The sequence below is a fragment of the Urocitellus parryii genome, chromosome 6, assembly GCF_045843805.1.
Source record: "Urocitellus parryii isolate mUroPar1 chromosome 6, mUroPar1.hap1, whole genome shotgun sequence".
In the NCBI taxonomy this organism is placed as follows: Eukaryota; Metazoa; Chordata; class Mammalia; order Rodentia; family Sciuridae; genus Urocitellus; species Urocitellus parryii.
The window spans coordinates 3,543,672-3,566,098 of NC_135536.1; the positions used below are offsets into that span (position 1 = coordinate 3,543,672).

Sequence of the window (22,427 nt, forward strand, 5' to 3'; positions counted from 1 at the left end):
GGGTTCGGTTCTGGAAACTCACCAGCATTCTCTCAAGACATAGGGTCCTTTATCTATCAGAAGGAGTTTGGCCCAAGGGTCTGCAGCTCGGTTCTCTGGGAGCCCTGAGACATGCCCAAGGTCAGGGCATCGAATGTGCAGCTCAGCTGGGCCACAGCCAGACTGCACCTCCCTCTGCAACAAGAACAACCAGGAGATACCTCGGGCACCTTGAGGAAGGTCGGAGGCTCCTGGCCAGCTCTGGGTTGGGGTAGGGGATCTGCTGCAGAGCCCTGGATTCTTTCGCCGGACCCCTGGCCGCAGCCACCCACTGGGGGATTAGCAGGACAATGGAAGACAGGAATCTGGGTGAGCATGAGCCCGAGAGTCCTAAAGTGCTTGGTGGCTTTCCAGACTCAGTTTCCCACCCGCAGGCACTGTGTAGGAGATGTGGGGTGTGTTTCAGAATGTCCAAGGGCCTGTGGTTCCAGTTTCGGTGTCCTGGGCGGGCGCTTGGCTGGGTGGCCTGGCTGCACTGGGTCCCTGCGACTTCGTGCTGTGGTGGGCGGCTTGGGGACTTCGGGGGCTACCCAGCGACGGACAAAGCGGAGGCACCACCCCGAAGCACGGGCCAATGGAATGAATGGGCTATAAATAGCGGCCAATGGGCGGCCCGCAAGGCGCCCCTTAAGAGCCCGGGGAGCGCCGAGCGGCCGCTGTTCGCCTGCGCCGCACTCGGAGCTGCTGACTGACTGAGCGCTCCCGCCCCTCCAGGCCGCCCGGTGAGCGGGCCCGAGGGCTGGGGGTGGCCGCACCGGGTGTGGGGCGGGGACGCTACAAGGAGGGGTGCGGGACCGCGGCATCACGCGCACGGGGCGCGCCTCCTGGAGCGCGCACTGGACCAACGGGGGTCCTGGGCTACGCGGGCGTCCCCCCACCCCGCGCGCCGCAGACCCCTCTGACCTTGGCTGCGTCCCCGGAGCACCGTGGAGCCCTGAGCGGTCTGCTTGACCCTGGAGGTCGGGTGCACCGGGCCCCGCTGACCCTCGCTTCCCCGCAGCCCACCGCCGCCGTCATGCCCTTCTCCAATGGCCACAACGCGTTGAAGCTGCGCTTCCCTGCCGAGGATGAGTTCCCCGACCTGAGCGTCCACAACAACCACATGGCCAAAGTGCTGACCCCCGAGCTGTACGCAGAGCTGCGCGCCAAGAGCACGCCAAGCGGCTTCACGCTGGACGACGTCATTCAGACTGGCGTGGACAACCCGGGTACGCGCATCTCTTATCATGGTCAGACTTCCAGAGTCCCCCCCCCCAAAGACCCCCTTGTGGTCAGGGCTCTCCGCCCTTTCCCTACCTTCTCCCGGGCCGGGGTCCCGGCGCCCCCTGCCCGCGTACAGCCACAGGGTCCTCAGCAGCCCTCTCCAGCCTGGCGGTGACGTCACTGTCCCCCGCACCCCTCCCCCAGGCCACCCGTACATCATGACCGTGGGCTGCGTGGCGGGCGACGAGGAGTCGTACGAGGTGTTCAAGGCACTTTTCGACCCCATCATCGAGGACCGGCACGGCGGCTACCAGCCCAGCGATGAACACAAGACCGACCTAAACCCGGACAACCTGCAGGTGTGGGGCGGCCGGGGGCCGGGCGGCCGGGGGCCGGGGGCCGGGCGGCCGGGCGGCCGGGCGGCCGGGCGGCCGGGGGAGGGTCTCCCGCCGCTCACTCCCTTCCCATTCTGCCGCGTGCCCAGGGCGGCGATGACCTGGACCCCAACTACGTGCTGAGCTCGCGGGTGCGCACGGGCCGCAGCATCCGCGGCTTCTGCCTTCCCCCGCACTGCAGCCGCGGGGAGCGCCGGGCCATCGAGAAGCTCGCGGTGGAAGGTAGCGGTCGGGGCGGGCCGGAGCGCGGTTCCCCGTCTGGGTCTCCGCTGGGCTTGTTTACCAGCCGAGCTGCTGCGCTCTTATCGGCGCGCGCCTGTGTCCAGTTTCCCCAAGAGACCCAGGGACCAAGGCCCAGACCAGCGCCCCCAGCGGCCTGAGGCCCAGGGAGGGCGGGTCCTGGCCCTGGGTCCCCGCCAGGGACCGCCGCCTGCTCTGCTCCGGCGCCCCCTCAGGGGCGGGCGTCGGAGACGGGGGAGGGGCATGCAGCACGGGGCTGGGGGCCCGGAGAGGTGGGGCTGTGAAGCCCCCGGATGTCCTGAGCGCGCCCCTCCGCAGCCCTGTCGAGCCTAGACGGCGACCTGGCGGGCAGGTACTACGCGCTCAAGAGCATGACCGAGGCGGAGCAGCAGCAACTCATCGACGACCACTTCCTCTTCGACAAGCCGGTGTCGCCCCTGCTGCTGGCCTCGGGCATGGCCCGCGACTGGCCGGACGCCCGCGGCATCTGGTATGAGACCCCTTCCTCCTCCCGCGGATTCCTTCCCTCCCCCCGCCCCCCCCGCAGATTCCCTCTCCTCCCCTCCCCCTCCCGCGGATTCCCTCCCCTCCCCCTCCCCCCAGAGGTGGGGCCCTCTGGGCAAAGTAGGAAGAGGGAGGGGCGGAGCTCCTGGTCCGTGTGGGGCCGCCCCAGACCTGAGCAGGTGACCTTGGCCGCGCAGGTGTGTGAAGGGCCAAGTCTGCTAGAGGCCTCAGTCTCCGGAGATTTTCAGGGTGGGGACGGGTCTCGTTGGCGTCTCTCCTCCACCCTCTTGGGAGCCAGAGCTTCTTGTTTTCTTCTTTCTCACCCTCTCCCCCGCCGGGATTCTGCCAGGTGCTTGTGACGCAGAAGCCTCCTCAGGAGTCTTGGCAGGGCTCCTACCCCGCTGTCTGCGCAATGTCTGCGCAGGGCGGGCGCTGCGTGGAGCTGGCTTACCCCTGGTGGGCTGGCCTGGCTGCCCCTGCCCCTTGCTTCTTAGGTGGGGAACTGTCCTCATAAGAAGGGATCAGCACTTGACCGACAGGTTGGGGCACACTCTATGAGATGTCCTGTGGCCCTGCCACCGTCTAGTGTTGTTGGGGCTGGGCAGCCCACATTCCCGGGCATAGCTGGAAAGAGCACCTAAAGATTTTGAAGTTCTTTTTGTCTGAGGACGCCAGGAAGGTTTTTCTGGTTGTCTTAAGACCACCAGCCTTGGCCTGACTGTGCCTTCTCCCAGGCACAATGACAATAAGACTTTCCTGGTGTGGATCAATGAGGAGGACCACCTGAGGGTCATCTCAATGCAGAAGGGGGGCAACATGAAGGAGGTGTTCACTCGCTTCTGCACTGGCCTCACCCAGGTCAGGCCTGGCTGCCTCCACCCTGGGCCTGCATGCTGGGTGGGGGCTTGGGGCTTGGTGCCAGGGAGGAGGCAGGCTGGGATGTGACTCCCCTCGGAAAACCCAGGTCTCCTAGGGTTCCAGCCCCACCTGCGCTGGTCCCTTGGGGCTCTCTGTCTGGCCTCCCCTCCCATGTCCCCTTCCTTCTCCACCTCCAGATTGAAACTCTCTTCAAGTCCAAGAACTACGAGTTCATGTGGAACCCTCACCTGGGCTACATCCTTACCTGCCCTTCCAACCTGGGCACAGGGCTGAGGGCAGGTGTGCACATCAAGCTGCCCCACCTGGGCAAGCATGAGAAGTTCTCTGAGGTGCTCAAGCGGCTGCGGCTTCAGAAGCGGGGCACAGGTGAGAGGCAGGTGTCACAGGCATCCATCCCTCCTAGGCAGACATCTTTTTCTGCCTTACTGACCTGGCTGTCTCCCCATCCCCAGGTGGTGTGGACACAGCTGCTGTGGGTGGGGTTTTTGACGTCTCCAATGCAGACCGCCTGGGCTTCTCAGAGGTAGAGCTGGTGCAGATGGTGGTGGATGGAGTGAAGCTGCTCATCGAGATGGAGCAGCGGCTGGAGCAGGGCCAGGCCATTGACGACCTCATGCCTGCCCAGAAGTGAAGCCTGGCCCATGCCACCACCAGCCTGCTGCTTCCTAACTTATTGCCCCTGGCAGTGCCCGCCATGCACCCCTGATGTTCACGGCCTGGCGGCTGAGCCCTTAGCCTCTCCGTAGAGACTTTTCTGTCGCCCTGGGTAGAGTTTATTTTTTTGATGGCTGAGCTGTTGCTGATGCTGAAATAAACTAGGGTTTTGGCCTGCCCTGCCTCGAGTCCTGCCTCTTGTTTCCCTGGGAAGCCAGTGGTTGGGGTCTGAGGCCCAGTTGCCTTTTCTGCTTCATCTTCTGAAGGCAGGACTGGAGCTTGCTCCTCCCTGGATCCCTCTTTGCCCTCCCCTTGGCTTCTGCGGGAGGGTGGGGGTGGAGTGGGGGAGAAGAAGGGAGGAGCTTGGAGGCCAGAGCCTCAGTCTGAGCATCTAAGGGCATGTGGGCCTGGGGGTGGAGCCTGGCACTTTCCTCAGCCCCATTCTGGGAGGGGGGTAGGGGTATGATGACTGGCAGGAGTCCAGAAACTTGATACATTTCCAGTCCCTCCCTGTTCCTTCTCTTTTCCTAGCAGTCTTGGGATCCAGGCATCTTCTTGCCTCTACCCCCAACACCTACTCAATTTCCTAAATAAACTTCCATCCTGCTTCCTTCCCTCTCAGTCTCCCCCCTCAGGCTGGACTGCCCCCTTCCTGCAGGCAGGTCCAGTTCTCTGGCCCCTTCCCAGCACTGTGTCCCTTGGGTTCTGTGCCCTTCACTTGCACCTCCACTGCAGGGCCCTCCTGGTAAGCACTCAGTCCCTTGGCCTCCATGACAGGTCCCATAATGCAATAGGGACACTGGAGCAAGAAGGCCCTGGGCTATCAAGGGCAAGATCTCCCTGGACTGTTTTCACAATCTCTGGTTCTGGTGACTTGTGGTTGGACGCCCTGAGCGCTTGGTCAGGGTCTGGGGCTAAGAGGCTGCCAATGGCAGCCAGGGCTGGGACCCCTGTCCCCTATCCCCTCCAGTGCCTCCTTTCTGACTAGTCTGTGATGCCACCTGCTGGCCAGGGCCTCCTCACACCTGGGGAGCGGGGACTGGGGGCACCCCTACCCCTTGTTCTTGAGCTTTGTGGGCTCACAAGCCCCATGTCCACCTTTCCTGGCCCACTGGACTGTGGGTTAAGCCTGCTTCTCATCTCCTGGGGCACAGGGGCATGTTGACCCAGAAATTGGGCTGATCAGCAGGTTTGTAGTTGGTGGGCAGTAGTGGGGTATATACACTGCAGGGGACATCCTGGCAACCATCTCCACTACCAGTGTCCAGTGAGAGGTCCCTTCAGGTGGTGTTGGGCTGAGGAGGAAAGGGGCATGGACCCAGATAATGGACTTTGTGTCTGGGGGGCCCTCAGGGCTAGACTTAGAGGGGCATCCCTTTCACTGAGAGAACACCTGGGGGGCGCTGGGCACCTGGGGGATCTCTGCATCCATCCTTTAGACCCTAGGTTGGCACCCCCACCCTCCCTGGGAGTCCAGGCCTGTTCCCAGCTTGCCCTTTTGCTAGGAAGTCCCTGGACCAGACCTGGATGGAGGCTGCCTCTCTTCTTCTGGCCAGGGAACTGCTGGGCTAGGCCACATTGTGGACTTCTGTCTGGTGACTCAGGGAAAAAGGGTTATGACAAGAGTTAGCCCCAAGAGCCAACCCAGGTGAGCATAGTCCCTCTGGAGGGGAGCTGTGGGCAGGGAGGGTAGAAAGCTGGCACAGGGGCTGGGGATGTGGCTCAAGTGGTAGTGCGCTCGCCTGGCATGCGTGCAGCCCGGGTTCGATCCTCAGCAACACATACAAAGATGTTGTGTCCGCCGAGAACTAAAAAATAAATATTAAAAAAAAAAAGAAAAGAAAAGAAAGCTGGCACAGTGGGAATATGGCTTTCCTGTCTTGCTGTCCCTGCCACACAAGGCTACCTGTGAACCACAATGGGTGGCACTGTCAGGACAGAAGGGATGGGGATGTGGGCTGGGGTGGGGGGATGGCGCCTCTGCAGTGAGATGAAGGCTTCCTGGCTGCCTGTCACAGGAGGCCGCGCCCACACTGCCCTCCCACCTGGGACCACCCTTCCCCACACCCTGGACTTTGGAATCCTGTGGAGAGTGAAAGGCCCTCCTGCTGCCTCAGCACTGGGGTGGTGCAGATCCCACCCTGACCAAGGTGGGCACAGCACCAAGGGGCCTGGCCAGGCAGGCCTGGCACTTCATGGCGGATGCTGTCAGGCAGGGAGTCCTGGGAACACAAGGTGCAGGAGCTGGATCCTCCAGCCCCCATCCCCCCAGCGGCCTTGGCCATTCCCAGGCAGTGAGTGCAGGAGGCCCAGCCTGCATTCCCTGACTGGTTGGGCAGGTGCAGAGCCCGGCTTGCTGGGGAGCCAGGGCGGGGCCTGGGGAGACTGCCACTCCTGGGCACCAGGGAGGTGTTTTCTCTGGAAGTTCTCCTTTGCCTCCCTTTTGTTTCTTTTTTTTACTTTGCTGCGTTAATGTTTGGGACAAGCCCCAACACACCTCTGTCAGGCAGCTTCAGTCCCACCACCAGTGCTCCAGGGGACTCCCTCACACCATCCAGGAAGCCCCCTTCCTTCCTCTATTCCAGAGGGCTGAGTGGGTATGGTCAAGTCTCCTTCAGATCATGATTAAGGCCCTGAGGGGCGGCTGCTGCCACAGCACCGGCACCTGCAACGCCAGGAATTTGGCATTGGTTTGGAGTGATCCCACACAGGTTCTGTGGTGGAGGTGTCCTGCATGAGCACGACAGGCCAGAAGTCTTACCCACACCTGGGGACCCTCTGGATGTTTGTAGACATTGACATATGAGTACCGTGGCCAAAGAAATAATAGGAAATGCGATTACTAAGAACAGGGAAGAATGGGTCAGCATTCTGTGTCAACAACAAGGGTGGCAACTCTGCTGTCCAGGGGGCCCAGGCAGACATCGCACCCGTGTGGAGAAGTCAGGGAGGTGTTGGCAGACCGGGACAGAGGCCAGTGAAAGCAGGTTATAAAACAGCTCGTGCCCTGAGATCCCACTCAGAGTATGTGGAAAAACCCCGCGACAGTTGTCGGCTGTGGGTGGTGGGGTAACAGGTGATTTCCTTCTTTATACTTCATTTTCCAAATTTTCTGCAGTGAACATGTATCCTTATATAAGCCAAGATAAAATTTTCTTTGGCAGTGCTGGGGACTGAACCCAGGGCCTTGTGCATGCTAACCAAGTGCTCTGCCACTGAGCTCCACCCCCAGCCCTCAAAATAGATTCTAAAATGGTATTTTAAAAAAAATAGTTGCCATGTGTCACAGCCCATGGGAGCTTACTGAGGCAGCAGCCACAGGACTTCACTATGCCCCCCAGCCTGGGAGACTGAAGCTCAGAGAGGAGAAGAGACTGGCTCTGGGTCCTCAGTGAGACAACTGGCTCCAAGTCCTGGGCTCATTTTGCTGCTCTATGACTTTTGAACATTCCAGACTTCTCATGGGTGGGACCCCTTCTCCTAACAGCAGCTTGGAAGGCTGCAATTGCCTGGTCTGCTCCTCATTCTGCTCTTCTATTTCTGGGCCAACCAGGTACTTACCATGTCTCCTAGAGTGCCCTGAGGGGGTGGGTGTGTACTCACACGCACTCCAACTGCATTTCCATCCATAGGTAAAAAGGAAACAATCTTCTGATGGATAGCAAGTCCTCCTCAGGCTGTGGGGTTTCTAACTCCAGGGAGGGCATTTCAGCTTAGAGAACAGGGCTTTTTATCTGTGGCCCAGACACCAAAGTACTGGTTTGCAAGTGTGGTCACAGTGACTGGCCTGGGCATCTCCTCCCCACGTCTTGGCCCTGCATACCCGGCTCTGCCTTGCTGAAGGGAGGAGAAGAGGAGGAGGAGGTCTTGCCTGGGTCCAGACGAGCTGACCACCACCCAAAACTTAACCCTAAGACCCAGCCAGACAGGGTCAAATTATGACTATCAGCAACTCACTCTTCTGGCACTGTTGGCTGATGTTCTGTGGCCACTCTGCCCTCTGCATTAGTCACAAAGCCCTAGTGCTTAGCCACCCTCGTTCCCAACACCTGGCCAGGTGGTGAAACCTCCAACAGCTTGAGAATTAGGATGAGGGGATATTATGAGCAGCAGGGTGCCCTGCCTGGTGGAACTCATAAGATGCCTGCACCACTCCTGGGGGGGGGGGTGTGAGGGACTGGGGCTGTGATCCTGCTCTGCCACTGGAAAGAGTGGGGCCTAGTTCTGGATCCTGTAGGGCAGGGAGGGGAATCTTGTCAGGAATTTAGGTGGAGCAGAGACCCAAGGCTCCAGAAGCACAGGCCAGCTCAGCATGGCTCCAGAGTCCCAGCCCAGCCCATCCCCTTGCAGGATGGCTTGGATGGCTGATGGCTCCAAGGTCAGGCTTGGTTTCCTTGGCCTTGTGTCTAACCTGGGCAGGACTCCATGTCAGCTCTCTCCTTCCCACAGTCTGCCCAAAAGCCCTCCGGGAAAGACTGCCCTGTTTGCCCCAAGCTCGCTGTCCTTGAGCTGTGTGCACTGTCAATTCTTCCTGCTTTTGAGACACTCTTACACTGCTGATCTCAGTTGGGCAGGAATTAGGTTCTCCTTCACTGCCCTGGCCTACCAAACTAAACTGCACCCATCATTGGTACAGGTGGTTGGTGTCAGCACTGCCAAGGTTTGTCCACAAAATCCAAACAGCAAATCCAAACCAACCCTTGCACACCTGCAGCCCTGGCTACTTAGGAGGCTGAGGCAGGAGACTGCAAATTCCAGGCAAGAATGGGCAACACAGGGAGACTGTCCCAAAACAAAAAAATAAAAAGGGTCGGGGATGTAGCTCAAGGGTAAAGGACTTGCCTAGCATGTGTAAGGTACTGGGTTCCATCCCCAGCACCACAAAAACTAACAAAAGTGAAGTCTAAAGTCTAGTTTTGTTCATACTTTTTTTTTTTTTTTTTTGTGGGAACTGAACTCGGGGGGTATTCGACCACTGAGCCACAGCCTCAGTACTATTTTTGTATTTTATTTAGAGACAGGGTCTCACTGAGTTCCTTAGTGCCTCACTTTTTGCTGAAGCGGGCTTTGAGCTTGAGATTCTCCTGCCTCAGCCTCCTGAGCTACTGGGATTACTGGTGTGAGCCTGGCAGCTCCTTAGTACTTTTGACTCATCAACTGCCCCAAACATTGAATAACACTTCAGATGTTTGACTCTCTCAGGAAGAAAGAACGTGGGGACTCATCCAGACCTGAAGCGCTGGCTTGACAGGGACCAGCTAAGCAACTGCCCCAAAGTCACAGCAACAAGGGTCCATCTTGGAGCAGCAGGAGGGGCCAGTAGTTAGCCCCTCTCCTGGAGACCAGGAAGGAGGAACAAGGCGCTACCTGCTTTCCTTTGTCCCCCTGGACTAGTGGAGGATTATATACAGGACTTTGTTTTTTCACCAAAGTCGGAGTTTGGTTCACCTGCAAGACACACCCTCCATAAACACTGGGACAAAGGATGGGCAGTGTGGCTGTCCTGGACCACAGGAACTCCCAGCACTCTGACTGGCGTGCACCTCCTCCCCATGTCTTGGTCCTCCAAAGTGCACAGAATGAGCAAGGACCCAGGCACACAGGGCAGTGGGCAGCAGGCTGGGGCTGAGGCCTGGGCCACGGGAGCTCTGTATAAAAAGCCTGGCCCAAGGAGGGAGGGGAGCAGGGTGAGGGATCCCGGAGTGCACAGCCCAGGACGCCGTGCTGTGTCTGCAGGCATGACTGCACATGCTCCTTCCCAGCTCAGTTCCATGCAGAACTTGGCTGCTGGGAGAATGAGCTCGCACCACCCACATGGGCAGCAGCTCCCTTGAGGAAGCGGGGATGAGGCACGCCCCTGCAGCCCCTGCTCCAGGAGGTGCCGTGGTATAGGTGAGACCCAGGACCCACCTATTCCACGCTGCGGGGTCTGTCCTGTACTGGCAGGGCCAAAGCCCTGCTCCCTAGATATTGGGTCGCTTCCTGGTGAGGTAATAGGGACTGAAGCCCCCAGCAGAAGTGCACTGTCTCGAACATGTTCTGTTGGGATGGCGACAAGATGGAGCTGCCTGGGAACTCAAGGTGTCACTGCCCACACAGCCCAAGTGGGACATGAGACAGGCCCTTGGCACTGCCTTCCACCTGCTGTTCCTGCCCTTTCCACTGTGCACCTGTCTCCTCTCCCCTGTCCCCACCTAGCAGGCCTCCCCCACAGCCCCCTGCTGCCCATGGTGCTCTGTGTTCCCCTGCCTTGGGTGACTGGGTGTCTCAATGATAGGGTTTTATACCTTGTTTATTTTTGTACTCCTAGCCAGCACAGGGTCCGCCAGAGTAGCAGTTAGCTTGGAGAAACTAAATTTCAGGGAGGGGATGAGCATCTTATTTTGGATCCTGGGATCAAACACAGAGCCTCCTGCATGTTGGGCAAGCACTACCCACTGAGCCCCGCCCCAGCCTCAAGGAGCACAATTTAACCTTCAAATACCTGAACCTCGACCAGTTAAAGCCCCCAGGATCAGAAGACCTCCAAGGGTAGTCCAGGAAGTGCAGTGCTTCAGGAAAATGCAGAACCAGCCCAACTTCCCAGGTCCCTGGGGTGCTGCTGAGTACCAAATAAGCTAAAGAGGGCCAGCTGGAGACTTCCCTTCTGCTTGGGGGAGGATCTGGAAGGCTGACTTAAAAACTCCTGGGTGGGTTCAGAGGATGGGGTATGAAGTAACAGGAAGTTGCAAAAGGCAGGGGTTTCTCACGATCAAGGATCATGTGACTTTCCTTTTCCATAAGTCTCAATCTGGTTCACTGACACCCCTCGATTCTTCTACTCACTGGGTAAGAAGACATTTATTTCCCCACAGCTGGGATTCATTGGTATAAACACCCAGGCTGCTTAAGTGCTTGCCAACCAAGCACTTAAGGTAGGCCACAGTCGGTCAGCAGAGCATCCAGCCAGGTTGACATCCACGTCCCAAGGTGAACCTCAGGGCCACCTTTCTGGTCTCTGGCAGGTGGTGGGAGGCATGCACAGGCTCCCCGACATAGCTTGGTTTATCCGAGAAAGTACTCAGAAGCAAGGCCACTGTGGGAGACCGCGGCCTGTTGGGCCCAAAGAGGCTGGCTGCTATTCTGTTCTTGGGTTGAAATCCAAACGCCACATGACAGTGACCCTCTGCAGTATGGGGCATAGACTAAAGTGCTAAGCCAAATGTTCTTAACCCCCAGAGGACTGCTGATGGCAAATGTCATCCCAAGGCAGGATCAACTACTCTATATCCACAGAAGTCACCGTTGGGACTTGGGTGGTGTGACTGACCTGGGCGGAAGGACTGTGGGCATCAGCGATACTGGCAGCTGGATGTACCCTGCTTAGTTCCTGTCCTGGCCTCAAGGCCTCAGCCTGTTACCAGACAGGAAGGGCTGGTGGAGATGGTGGCTGGGCCAGAAGCCAGACCTAATCCCCCACAGTTGGCGGCAGGGGCAGCTCTGACTGCCAGTCACCAAAGCTGTCCTGTGCTCTCCAGATATCTCTTGGGCCTGGTGAAGACTTCTGCAAACACAGTTGCTCATTTTATACTCAGGGCCAGGGTGCTACTCGAGGTACTCAGGATACAGAAGAGCTGAAGACCTGCCTCCCAGGGCTTCCTGATCCTGTGTTAGCCAGGGCTGGGGAGGGCGGTAGGCAGTCTCTAAGTTTACAAACAAAGGTGACTGCTTGTGGAAGCAAAGCAGCAGACAGCCCAGGAATCTTTGCCTGTCTTCACTCCTGCCCAGGCTCACTCTTTAACTGACCTGGGGCAGGGAGGGCAGCACAGTCCTGTTAGCAGGTTCAGACAGCAGGACTGTCCACCTTAGACACAGGGACATTCCTCATCAAGACTCCTCTCTGGCAGTCTTCCCCTGAAAGCCACAAGTGTGCCGCTCAAGACCTCAGTGCCTTGGCTGGGCTAGGAGGGAAGAGGTTGGCATGGGTCCCTGTTTCATGATCCGTGCAGTAGGAGATACTGTGGGAGCCTACTATCATCTGCCAGGAACTCTGCACAGCACATGCCACCTGCCTGGTGGACTGCCCAGCGGCCCTGGGTCAAATGTGATTAGTGTCATCCTGACTTTTAGAGCTGTACCTAGGGGGTTTCAGTCATGTAGGTGGTCTCCAAGTGGGCATCAGGAAACCAGGCTACCAAGGCCCAAGGCACACACCCCAATCACTAGGCCATTCTAATTCATTTGACTTTTGTGGTACCGGGACTGAACCCAGGGTAAACCCATTCACTTTAACAGGGTGAAGCATGTTAGTAGTGGTCCTGCTGCAGAATGGAATCACTGTCTGTGGCTTTCCTGCCACCCAGACCTAGCCACAGCAGCTGAGCAGAGAGGCATGGTGCCTCTGCTGGGCTGGGTCTCACCTCCTGCCAAGAGTGCCTTCCTGCTTTGAATTCACAGTAGCATCTGTGCAACATCCACTTTGCTGTCTCTTTTTTTTAAATTGATATTTTTTTAATAGCAGATGGACACAATACCTTTATTTTATTTTTATTTGGTACTGAGGATCGAACCTAGTACCTCATGCGCTTTAGGCAAGCGCTCCACCAACTATGTTACAGCCCCAGCCCCTCTGGTTTCCCTTCTGCCTCAAGCTGCCCTGAACACCCGCCTCCTCCCAGTAGTCCTCTGCATACTCCCAGGAAGCGCAACAACTTCCCCCACTTAAAGGTGGGCCCTGTGGTCTAAGGGACCCTGGATTGTCAAACTGTAAAACCAACAACTGACAGACAGAAAACACTAAAAAAAATGACAAGAGCAGCATATTGCGAGCCCTTCCTCCAGTCTGAAATGCGAGCTTGTGGGCTGCCAAGGGTCATTGGGTGGCCATTCACCAGGCAGCAACAGCCCAGGGCGAATTCCACAGCCATGGTCACTGTTCACACACTCCCCATGGAGACTTCACTGCTATCCACACCTTCTGGGCTTCTAGGCACAGGCTTTGAATGCTCACAGCAAGGGCCCCTCAGGTTTGCCTCAGGGTTCTGCCATCACCCCTAGTGGTGAGAGGAAGAGGCCCTAGAGCCCCACTTCACTCCCTTGCAAGAAAGCCATTTTGGCTCCTCTGGCTCACCTCACCTGGAGAGGAAGTCTGCATTCACTGGCCAGTGAGCACTGTTCTCAGGACTAGGACAGCACTCTGCTTGCTGGGTCAACAGAATCAGGACTATGGCTTGCTAGGTACCTTACTGCTGAGATTCCAGGGGAGGGGTCAACAAAGAAATGTGGCATTGTCTAAGTCTCAAATGACTTTTAATTTATTCAAGAATATTCTCTTGGGGCTGGGGTTGTGCCAGTGGTGGGAGCCACTGGGTTCAATCCTTAGCACCACATAAAAAAATAAAGTTATTGTGTCCATCTACAACTAAAAATATATTTAAAAAAATAAAATGCCATATTCTGATGTGCAATCTTAAGGCAAGCCTGGGCTCCTCGGTGATGCCAAAGGTGAAGGCCATAACCACCCTTAAAATCACACCAACACCAACTGGTAACAGACTTCAAGCAAGCTACAGACAGCCGAGGACTCCTCATGTGAGCAGCAACATACTGAAATGCAGCCACAAGGACAAGCAACCAAAGGCCGTGGAACACCTGCGTGCATGTGAGGAGGGGACACTTCACCAGGGCACATGGTGAGCACACTTCCTTCAAGTCTAGCTTCCAGTGTTCCACTGGCCCTGTGAATGGTAAGATGAAAACCATTCCAAACAAGCCCATTTCCACAAGTGTCCGTAGGGTGACTTCAGTGTTTTGGGGGGCCAGCCCCACAGTGCTGGATTTCAGAGTGGCTCAGAAGCCTCTGCCCTGAGGAAGTGATTTATGGCTGCCTGCCCAGAGGAAGGATAGTGATCAAGAAAGACTGCAGGGGGTGCACACTGCACGTGGACCTCCCAATGAGGCCCTGTGTACCTGGACAGCACCCTGTCCTCTTATCCAGTAAGTCAGTAGAATATATAAACATAGCACCAGGCCATGGTGGATAGTCCTTAGGTCAGAGCACTGAGCTGCTGCTTAACTTTACTGTAAAAGAGCAAATCTGGGGAAGGGCTTGGCATTCTCCATTAAGCAGGCTAGATAGTTCTGGAGACATGACACATTTGACCACTAGGTCATGGGTGAGTGGCTGGCCGGTTCAGCTTCTTCTTCCCATCGACCTGCAGAGGCCCTGGGTGTTCCTGGCTGGTTCACACAATTGCCTGCTTGATGTCTCTGAAGGCTCCACAAACTCCAGTGTGCAGACCTGCTGTCCTGAGACTCTTCCCTTCCTCCAGGCTCCCTCCAGTCACCTTCCCCCTTTACACTCACAGCAGCACTCTTCCTTCCTCTAGCTACTCAGACCAAAACCCACACGGGCACCCTTGTTCTTCCCTCTCACTGACCTCAGATCCAATCCAAGAGAAATGCAGTTGTCTCTTATTTCAAAGCACAGTGAGCGTCTGCAGCGGGCCCACGCTTGCCTGGACCAGCATGACCTCCCGCCCATTACTGCCAACAACCTCCGCAGGGCTTTCCTGGCTCTTCCTCGCTTGCCCATGATGAATTCCAAACATAGCTCCAGAGCAGTCCCTCCACCCTGAAGGCATGCCACTCTGGCTGGAATCCCCAGCAGCTTCCATGTAAGAGCATCTACAATGGCCCACAAAGCCCACTGACATCCTGGTGCTGTCCCAACATCTCTGCTCCAGGCCATGAGGGTTCTGGCTATTGGGCTCTGCAGTGCTCTCTGCCTTAGCCTGGACAAGCTGCTGTTCAAGGAGCCCTGCACCTACCCTTGGAGCTACTCATCACACGACAGCCTGAATGCGGGGCCCTCAGGAGCCTCCGGCCTGCTCTATGGTGTCCTTCTTTGCATTTTTGTTCCGCACTAAGTAGCTCATTACTTCTTGTTTGTTGACCAGCTGTTGGAATATATGTTGCAGTCCAACAGAGGTCTGTGTTTTCTGTTCACAGATGGGTCCAGCACAACAGTGCCCTGTCTGTGGCAGACAGTAAGTACCTGTGACCCAAGGGCCGTCCAGACTTTCATACTCCTGGCCACAACTAACCCAGGATATGAAACAGCACCCTGATTAAAGTGACAATTTCCCCAAGACACTAAAGCATTAAACTAAGTGACAAGTTCATTACCTCCTCTCCATGACCATGTAGGTGTTATAAAAAAGCTGTAGGACGGATGTGTGATCCATGAGGAAGGAAAGAGGGACATCATACACTGTACGACAATCAACCCAGGGCTGCCTGAGCCAGCCTCTCTCCACTGCGGGGTGTGCTCAAGTGCCCTCCCTCTCAGCGCATAGGGAAGGCTGGGGAGAAAAGGGGTTCAATGCCAGGATCCACGATGAGGACAAAGTGGCCCTGAGCCTGCAGATCTGTTCCTTGGCTTTTACCCACCTTGGTGATGGGGGCAAGGAATGTGATTTAGGGGCTACCTTAATCTAAGTCTTAAATACAGTATTAGGAGACAATGCAAGTTTTACTGAGAAAAAGTGAATTTTTAATTATCGTGAATCTACTTAGAAAAACACACACAAGCAATGTTCACAACTATAAATTTAAACCTTTTTGCACTAAAAAAAAAAAACAAACAAACAACAAACACAAAACCACAGGCATGAACTGTAAACCTGTATTAATATCAACTAGTCTTAAGGTTAACTCTTAGCAGTATTTCAGTATTTTCCTCCTTGGCAATTGTAATGTTTTAGCACCAAATGATCTCCCACAGAGGTACTAGTAACAACACTGGCTGCCAGTGTAAGGAGATGTTTCCACACACACTCCTTGTACACACACCTTCCACTCACACCAACAAGGAGACATGTGCAGATGGTGTCACACGCTGACTCCAGGGCAATGGAAACAAGACAGAGGCACGGGGTCACACGACTTTAATGTAGTGCATTTGTAGAAAAGGCCAGCCTCCGCTCCCAGGCGTGCGCTTGTCCTCAGACTTTAATGTCATGATTTAGAAGATGCAGACGTTATTGCCTAAATATTATTCTATACATTTCCATCAGTGTTCAGGAAAACACTTTAAATTGCTACTTAATTTACACCATAGTGACCGGGTTACAGCTTTAGCTCATTGGCAATTTTGGAAGCAATATTTTTGAAAGCTATGGATGTCCCCGATATCCGCTTGAACCGGACCCCATTCAGAGACAGTCTCGGCAGCTTACACACCTCCATCTCCCACTGCACCATGTTCTCTGCGTGCCCGTCGCCCTGGACACAGAAGAGCAGGAAGCGCTCCCTCTGCTCATAGTCGCAGTTATTGGCGTCCAGCACTTTGCGGATTTCCCGCATCATGTCACTGGGATCCATAGAACTAGTGGTTTTCATGCTCCAGGTGAAGCGCAGGGAGCGAGGCTTTGCTTCTTTGTTCTCATCCTTCGGCTCAGCATGGACGTTGCGACTGGAATGCACAGGGGCAGGGTCATTCTCTACTGTACAGGACAGTGAGCCCTTTCTACCATCAACACAAAATGACAATGACCTCCACCCTTTGCCTGTGCAGACTTGCATTTGCTAGGAAGTGTTCATCTGTTCCCATCATCCCAACCAGAAGCCATATGCACAAGAATCTACCTGGCTGAAAAGTCTTCACCAGCCCCTCTACTGACTAAAACTAAGAGAGTGATTTACTCAGCAGAGTCCTTGGAATCAGCACAATGAAGACAAGGCCCAGGCCTTTGCCTGGGAAGTACTGGTGGCCTGACTCCCACTCTGCCTAACCCACTGTTGCGCTGCTAATCTAGTCCTGCTCACCATGACTGTGGCAGAAACTGGTACTCAGGATTACCAGGGGACTCCACGCCTACAGCTCACAATCACTCTTCCCTGTCAACAGCCCCAGATGCTGAGAGCACGGCCAGGTTGGCCATCCTTATGGTCACTTCCATTCCAATGTTTTTCCTTCTCTCCATTTTGCTAAACTTCCAATTTCATAGTTAAAAACAAAAACAACATCTGGTGGCATGTGCCTGCAAGTCCCAGCTACTTGGAAGCCTGAGGCAGGAGAGTTACCTGAGCTCTGAGTTCTAGACCAGCCTGGGCAATACAGAGAGATCTCATCTCCTTATCCCCAAAGAAAAAAGAAGGAAGAATTCTTAGATGTCACAATCTTATTAATGGAAAAGATGGAAAAATGAAAAATTTCAGCTCAATCTGTGCCACACAGGAATGACCTACCCAGTGAGTGGATTATTCAGATCACAAGCTAAAATTCTGTGTTGAGATATTTGAAAGGTCATAAAAGAGAGCCCCAGCTCTCACAATTTGGGACTGTGATTGAGGAAACAGCACCAGCTCAGGTGAGGGAGGGCAAGATGCTGGAGGGTCACAGGAGGGGAGTCCAGCCTGGCAAGACAGTGAGACCAGGCAGGACAAGAAGAAAGGGCCTTCTGGGGGCAGCCTGAGCGCTCTGAAGAGCCCCTAAATGGGATTTCAACAAAATACCATTCAGCCAAGGATGAGTTTTGTTTTGAGCAGAAAAACCCAAGGTATGGAGGCAGGACGTATAGGATGTGTTCCTGGGGCAGAGTGCACAGGTTGCCTGCAACAGGCACAGTGGTACACCAGGACAGCTCGAGGCCCTTGCTCAGCAGTTGCCATGGTGGGCCTCATCTTGCTTGGCATAGGAGGCTGGTCCCATCACCCCCTTCCTATTGAGGATAGGCAATGAATTTGTACAGCAAGAATCTGATCCAGTCTGGGACAGCAGGCCCGGGGGAGGCTGTCTGGCGCTCACCCTAACTCTCTTCAACAGGATAGCCGCACCAGCACTCAGGGCCTGGAATTCTGTCACCAGAGCTCACCCTGGAAAGACCAGGAGGAGCAAAGGGGTTAAGGAGGTCCTGACATAGCATGGTGGTGACTGGTGTGAAGCAGGCCAAGTGGAGGAGACCTACAACTACAGAGACAGTCCTAGGCCCATCTGTGACTCCATATCCACGTAATGATAGCCACATAAAACCAAAAAGCAAAATATGACTTCTATAATCATCTTAAAAGAGGAAAATGGAAAAACGAAAATTCTACTCAGTGTTCTATATTTGTTCCTTGAGAAGAGAACCATGTGAGGAGCCAGGGAGGAGTCCAGGGCCACCCCCACACTCCCCACCAGGCACAGGGCCTGAACACAGCCATGCACTCAATACACAAGCAAATTCAAAAGGGGCTGGGAAGGCTTCTGCAGCACGCCAGCGCCCTCGTGTGGCTCTGCACCAGGCCCACCTCACAAGTCCTCTCCAAGGACCAGCAGGATTAGGCTGCAAAGCATTCAGAAAAGGTCACCTTTGCCACAGAAATGAGGCAAACACTAGAAAAAGTTTTAAGTAGATAGAAATCATTTCCCTCACCTTGAGCCCTCATATCGCCCGTTCCTCTCATACTCAGTTGGAAGCCTCAACGAACAGAGTGTGGAAGCAAAGAGAAGTGGGGAAGAGAAGAGAGATCTTACATAGTAGCACAACACTGTCCTGAACACACACATCATGCAGCGAACACATCTGAATACTTTCTAATCACCAGTGTGCCTTCGGCAGTGCTGTGTGCTTCTCTGGGAGGACACGGGCATGCACAGGGCTGGGCAGCATGCCACACTGTCCTCCCACCTCTTCACCTGGGCACCTCCATGCCTTGGACCAGAGTGGCTCTGGCTTTTGTACCTCACCCACAGAAGAATGGGTTTCCAATTGAAAGGAAATAAGGCTATCAGTTGAACTCTGCATTCAATTATAACATTTTCTGTCCAAGGGAAAATTTGACAACGAGGAAGATCAACTGAGAAATAGTCAAGGAGTGGAATTCCCAGCAGGAAGAAAGCACTTTTCCCACAGTTAAAAGAGCCTTCCAGTGACCAATCAGTTTTGTAAACACAAAAACTGGCAGCCTGGCCTTCCTGCTCTGAATAAGCACAGGCACACTGTGGTCCTTAAAGGCAGACTTCCTGCCTCATAAGTATGGATTCCAAAGGCAGCAGTATTTTTGGCCTCTTGATTGTCAACACCAAAAAACTTAATGAAATCAGAATGCCTCTTATTGCAGTGCTCTAGGGAAAACAGTGAGAGGTGCTTCTTCAGTGCTAGTAGGAAGTGGCTTTAGATAGAACACTGTTTACTCTTCAATTCTCCAAAAATATTAAAACACTTCTGTTCTGCAGCTGCTCACATCTTAATATCTGAAAAAGTCAAACGTAATGAGGCTGTAGGTTTGGATTATATGCTTGTCTCCTATATTGGAGTATTAGCCAATTTCTGTCATTTTTAAAGCCTTTCGCCAATCCAATCCTTAGTAAAATAAAAACAATGACTAACTCAATTACCACTTACCTTTTGCATGCTTGTGGCTAATCATTAATTGTACATTCATGTTACTGAACATCCCGTTCTTCAAACAGGAGCATGCTAAGTGTTATTAGTATAAAGACAGAATTATTTGGATGCTAAATAATTCTACCAAAGACAGGAAACGCAGAGCATGCACAGGCCTTTCGCTGCAGGGGTGCCACAATTCTTTCAAAATGTCTGACAGAGTTAATCTATTTCTTTCCAGTTTCCCCTTGAGGAAATAAGTATTTAGTTCTCAGCAGAAAGTTTAGTTTTTAAGGAAAAAACAGGGCCAGAAAGCCAAACCTGATGTTAATTGCAGGAGCCATTTGGTGGGATGAGGATTGAAAAATAAGTGTGCATATATAAATCCTACCTTTTGATAAACCTGAATGACATGTTTCTAAAAGAAATTAAGCCAAAAAAAAAATTAATAGAAAGGACTCGCACAATTTATATAGAAAATCTAATCAATTGTAGAGAAAAAAGAAAACAAAAACCAAAAACCTAAATAGGGCTCCTCTTCCAGCCAATAATCAATGAGACAATGACATTCATTGAAAAAGTAAAAAGTATTACAGGTAATTAAAGGAGTATGTTATCTTTTAATTAGAAATATATTAAAAAAAACTACTTGTAAGAAAAAGTTTAGAAGTAAATATTGACATTGGCTGTAATTAAATTTACTTAAAGTTGTTCAGATGGATAAACTTTTAAGAAAGAATTCAATGTCTTAGGTTCAAGAAATGATATGTCACTTGTAACATACTCGTAATAACATTTCTAAATTTTCTTCAGAACGTTATGAACAAAAATCTTGCTTTCTCATACATAAACACAAAAATCTCACTACAAAAGATTTAACTATCAAGAGCATCATTAATTATTTCAGGTAGATGACTTAACAGAAAGTTTGTTACAGTGGTATGATATAAATTGCTTTTTAGGCTACTGAGAGATTTAGATCTCAAAATGAAAATAAACTACCAAGATAAAACTGTATGGATTTATCTAATACACTGGAAGAACTGTATTTAAAAGGGGTCACACTAAGGTCACTGAAAGAAATTTAAGGAGATACTCAGGTTATGCTGAATAGATTCTGACAATACATTTTTCAAGCTATGGATCAGGTTCTCCTAGTCACATGATCAGCTGCCTTAGGCTCAGCTCAGATCCAACAGGACAGAGAGGCACTCAGGTGTATCTGCTAGAGACTGAAGTAATGAAATCCCTGTTTTTTTTTTTTTTTTTTTTGGGTACCAGGGATTGAATTGACCATGGAGCCCCATCCCCGGTCCTATTTTGTATTTTATTTAGAGACAGGGTCTCACTGAGTTGCTAAGTGCCCCGCTTTTGCTGAGGCTGGCTTTTTTTTTTTTTAAAGAGAGAGAGAGAGAGAGAGAGAGAGAGAGAGAGAGAGAGAGAGAGAGAGAGAATGAATATGAGAATTTTTTAATATTCGGCAGACACACATCTTTGTTTGTATGTGGTGCTGAGGTGAGGCTGGCTTTGAACTTGTGATCCTCTTGCCTCAGCCTCCCGAGCCACCATGCCCGGCAAATCCCTTGATTTTTTTTTTTCCCTTCTAATTTGGATTTAATGCTGGCATTGCTTCAGAGATTAACTGACAAAAATTGAACAATGTTTAACTACTATAGACAACTGCAAATCACCATCAAATGTGGCACACTGTAGGCTGTCTACTTTAAAGAAACACATGTGAAATATTTTAAAAATAACACTACATAACTATTAAGGTGGCATTACCTGAAAGATTATTTTAGTTGAAAAAATTGAAGATTAAAAAGAGCTTTTAAAATACATTTTCATATCTAAGTCTTCTGTCTGGGAAGTCAGAATTATTTTTCTGACCCGCAAGAAAGGTGAAAGGTGCTGGTTCCCTGAGGGGGAACAATTTTGTTCTGGACCACTGTAAATGGTCCCCAACTCTCCAAAGCCATGCACTTTTCACACCCGACCAGTGTGTTAAAGTGCCAGGGTCCACTGTTTTAGCTCTCCAGGCACTGCAACTTGAATCCTAGCAATTTTTGCCAAGAGGAGAAACAGCTTCAACTGCAGCGGCAAGGATTTTAACTATTTTTAAGAACAAGCTGTCTGTAACCGAAGTATAGTACTAAAGAAGATGACAGCCCTCAATTTGTGAACTTTCACACATTAGGATAAAGAACTTCCTGCAAAAATTTGGGGGTGAAAATAGCCTGGAAATTCTAAAATAAGAAGACTACTTAGTTTGTCTTTTTTTTTTTTTTTTAATAAGAAACTTTGATCTTTAATTTCAATTCAAATACTGTGTCATATGAAATAAATGTAATTAGAGGGCTGAGGTTGTGGCTCAGTGGCAGAGTGCTCACCTAGCACATGTGAGGCCCTGGGTTCGATCCTCAGCACCAAATAAAAATAAATAAATAAAAATAAAAGGTATTGTATCCAACTACAACTAAAAAAGAAAAAAAAAAAAGAAAAAGAAATAAATGTAATTAGAAAATAAGCAAGCACCAAGAATTCATGCCCCCTGTGGCCTTTTACTGAATTCTCCCAGGGGAGTGCAGGGCAGGGCAGCAAGCTCTGCTCCAGAGCCAGACAGAACTGGTTCAGCTGTGTTTTTGCTATAGAATATGTGCTCCGCCTTAACCTTGGCTTCAATTTCTTCTACAAAATTGGGAATATCACCTGGTGCGATGGCGCACACCTGTAATCCCAGCGACTTGGAAGGCTGAGGCAGAATTGTGAGTTCAAAGCCAGCTTCAGCAATGGTGAGGCACTAAGCAACTTAGTGAGACCCTGTCTCCCAATAAAATACAAAACAGGGGTGGGGATGTGACTCAGTGATCAAGTGCCCCCGAATTCAAGCCCCGGTACAAAAAAAAAAAAAAAAAAAAAAAAAAAAAAAAAAAAAAAAATCTACCCTAAAGGGTGGAATGTGAATAGAAAATATGAGAGGGTGGGGACTATATTACACAAATAGATATACTCTTTGTATACATAGAAATGTGTGTATATATTACTTTATAGAGAAAATACTCATACATAAAAAATCTGTGCACACTACACACACATCTCTGGATAAAATGAGTATATTTACATATCCATCTGAGCTCACAGTAGGCATTCAAATAATGGT

General features: G+C 52.3%; 2 protein-coding genes across 12 annotated transcripts in view; one reads left to right on the forward strand and one right to left on the reverse strand.

Annotated features, from left to right (window-relative positions):
• Positions 1-699: 699 nt before the first annotated feature.
• Ckb (creatine kinase B) lies at positions 700-4,102 on the forward strand. The gene is made up of 8 exons (XM_026405505.2): positions 700-761; positions 1,040-1,247; positions 1,447-1,601; positions 1,727-1,859; positions 2,196-2,367; positions 3,116-3,239; positions 3,437-3,626; positions 3,713-4,102. Exons 2-8 carry the CDS (start codon positions 1,055-1,057, stop codon positions 3,889-3,891), a joined length of 1,146 nt encoding a protein of 381 aa, XP_026261290.1. The 5' UTR covers positions 700-761; positions 1,040-1,054; the 3' UTR covers positions 3,892-4,102.
• An 11,722-nt stretch (positions 4,103-15,824) lies between these two features.
• Positions 15,825-22,427, reverse strand: part of Mark3 (microtubule affinity regulating kinase 3) — a 101,463-nt gene continuing 94,860 nt past the window's right edge. For 8 of the 11 annotated variants that reach the window (XM_026405464.2, XM_026405467.2, XM_077800300.1 and 5 more), the window contains 3 exons: positions 19,659-19,685; positions 18,314-18,358; positions 15,825-16,368 (listed from right to left, as the gene is read on the reverse strand). In XM_026405464.2, coding sequence (XP_026261249.1) covers positions 16,023-16,368; positions 18,314-18,358; positions 19,659-19,685 — 418 coding nt within the window. In that variant the 3' untranslated portion in view covers positions 15,825-16,022. The remainder of the gene's footprint in view (positions 16,369-18,313; positions 18,359-19,658; positions 19,686-22,427) is intronic. The other 3 variants (XM_026405466.2, XM_026405465.2, XM_026405463.2) reach the window with 2 other exon arrangements.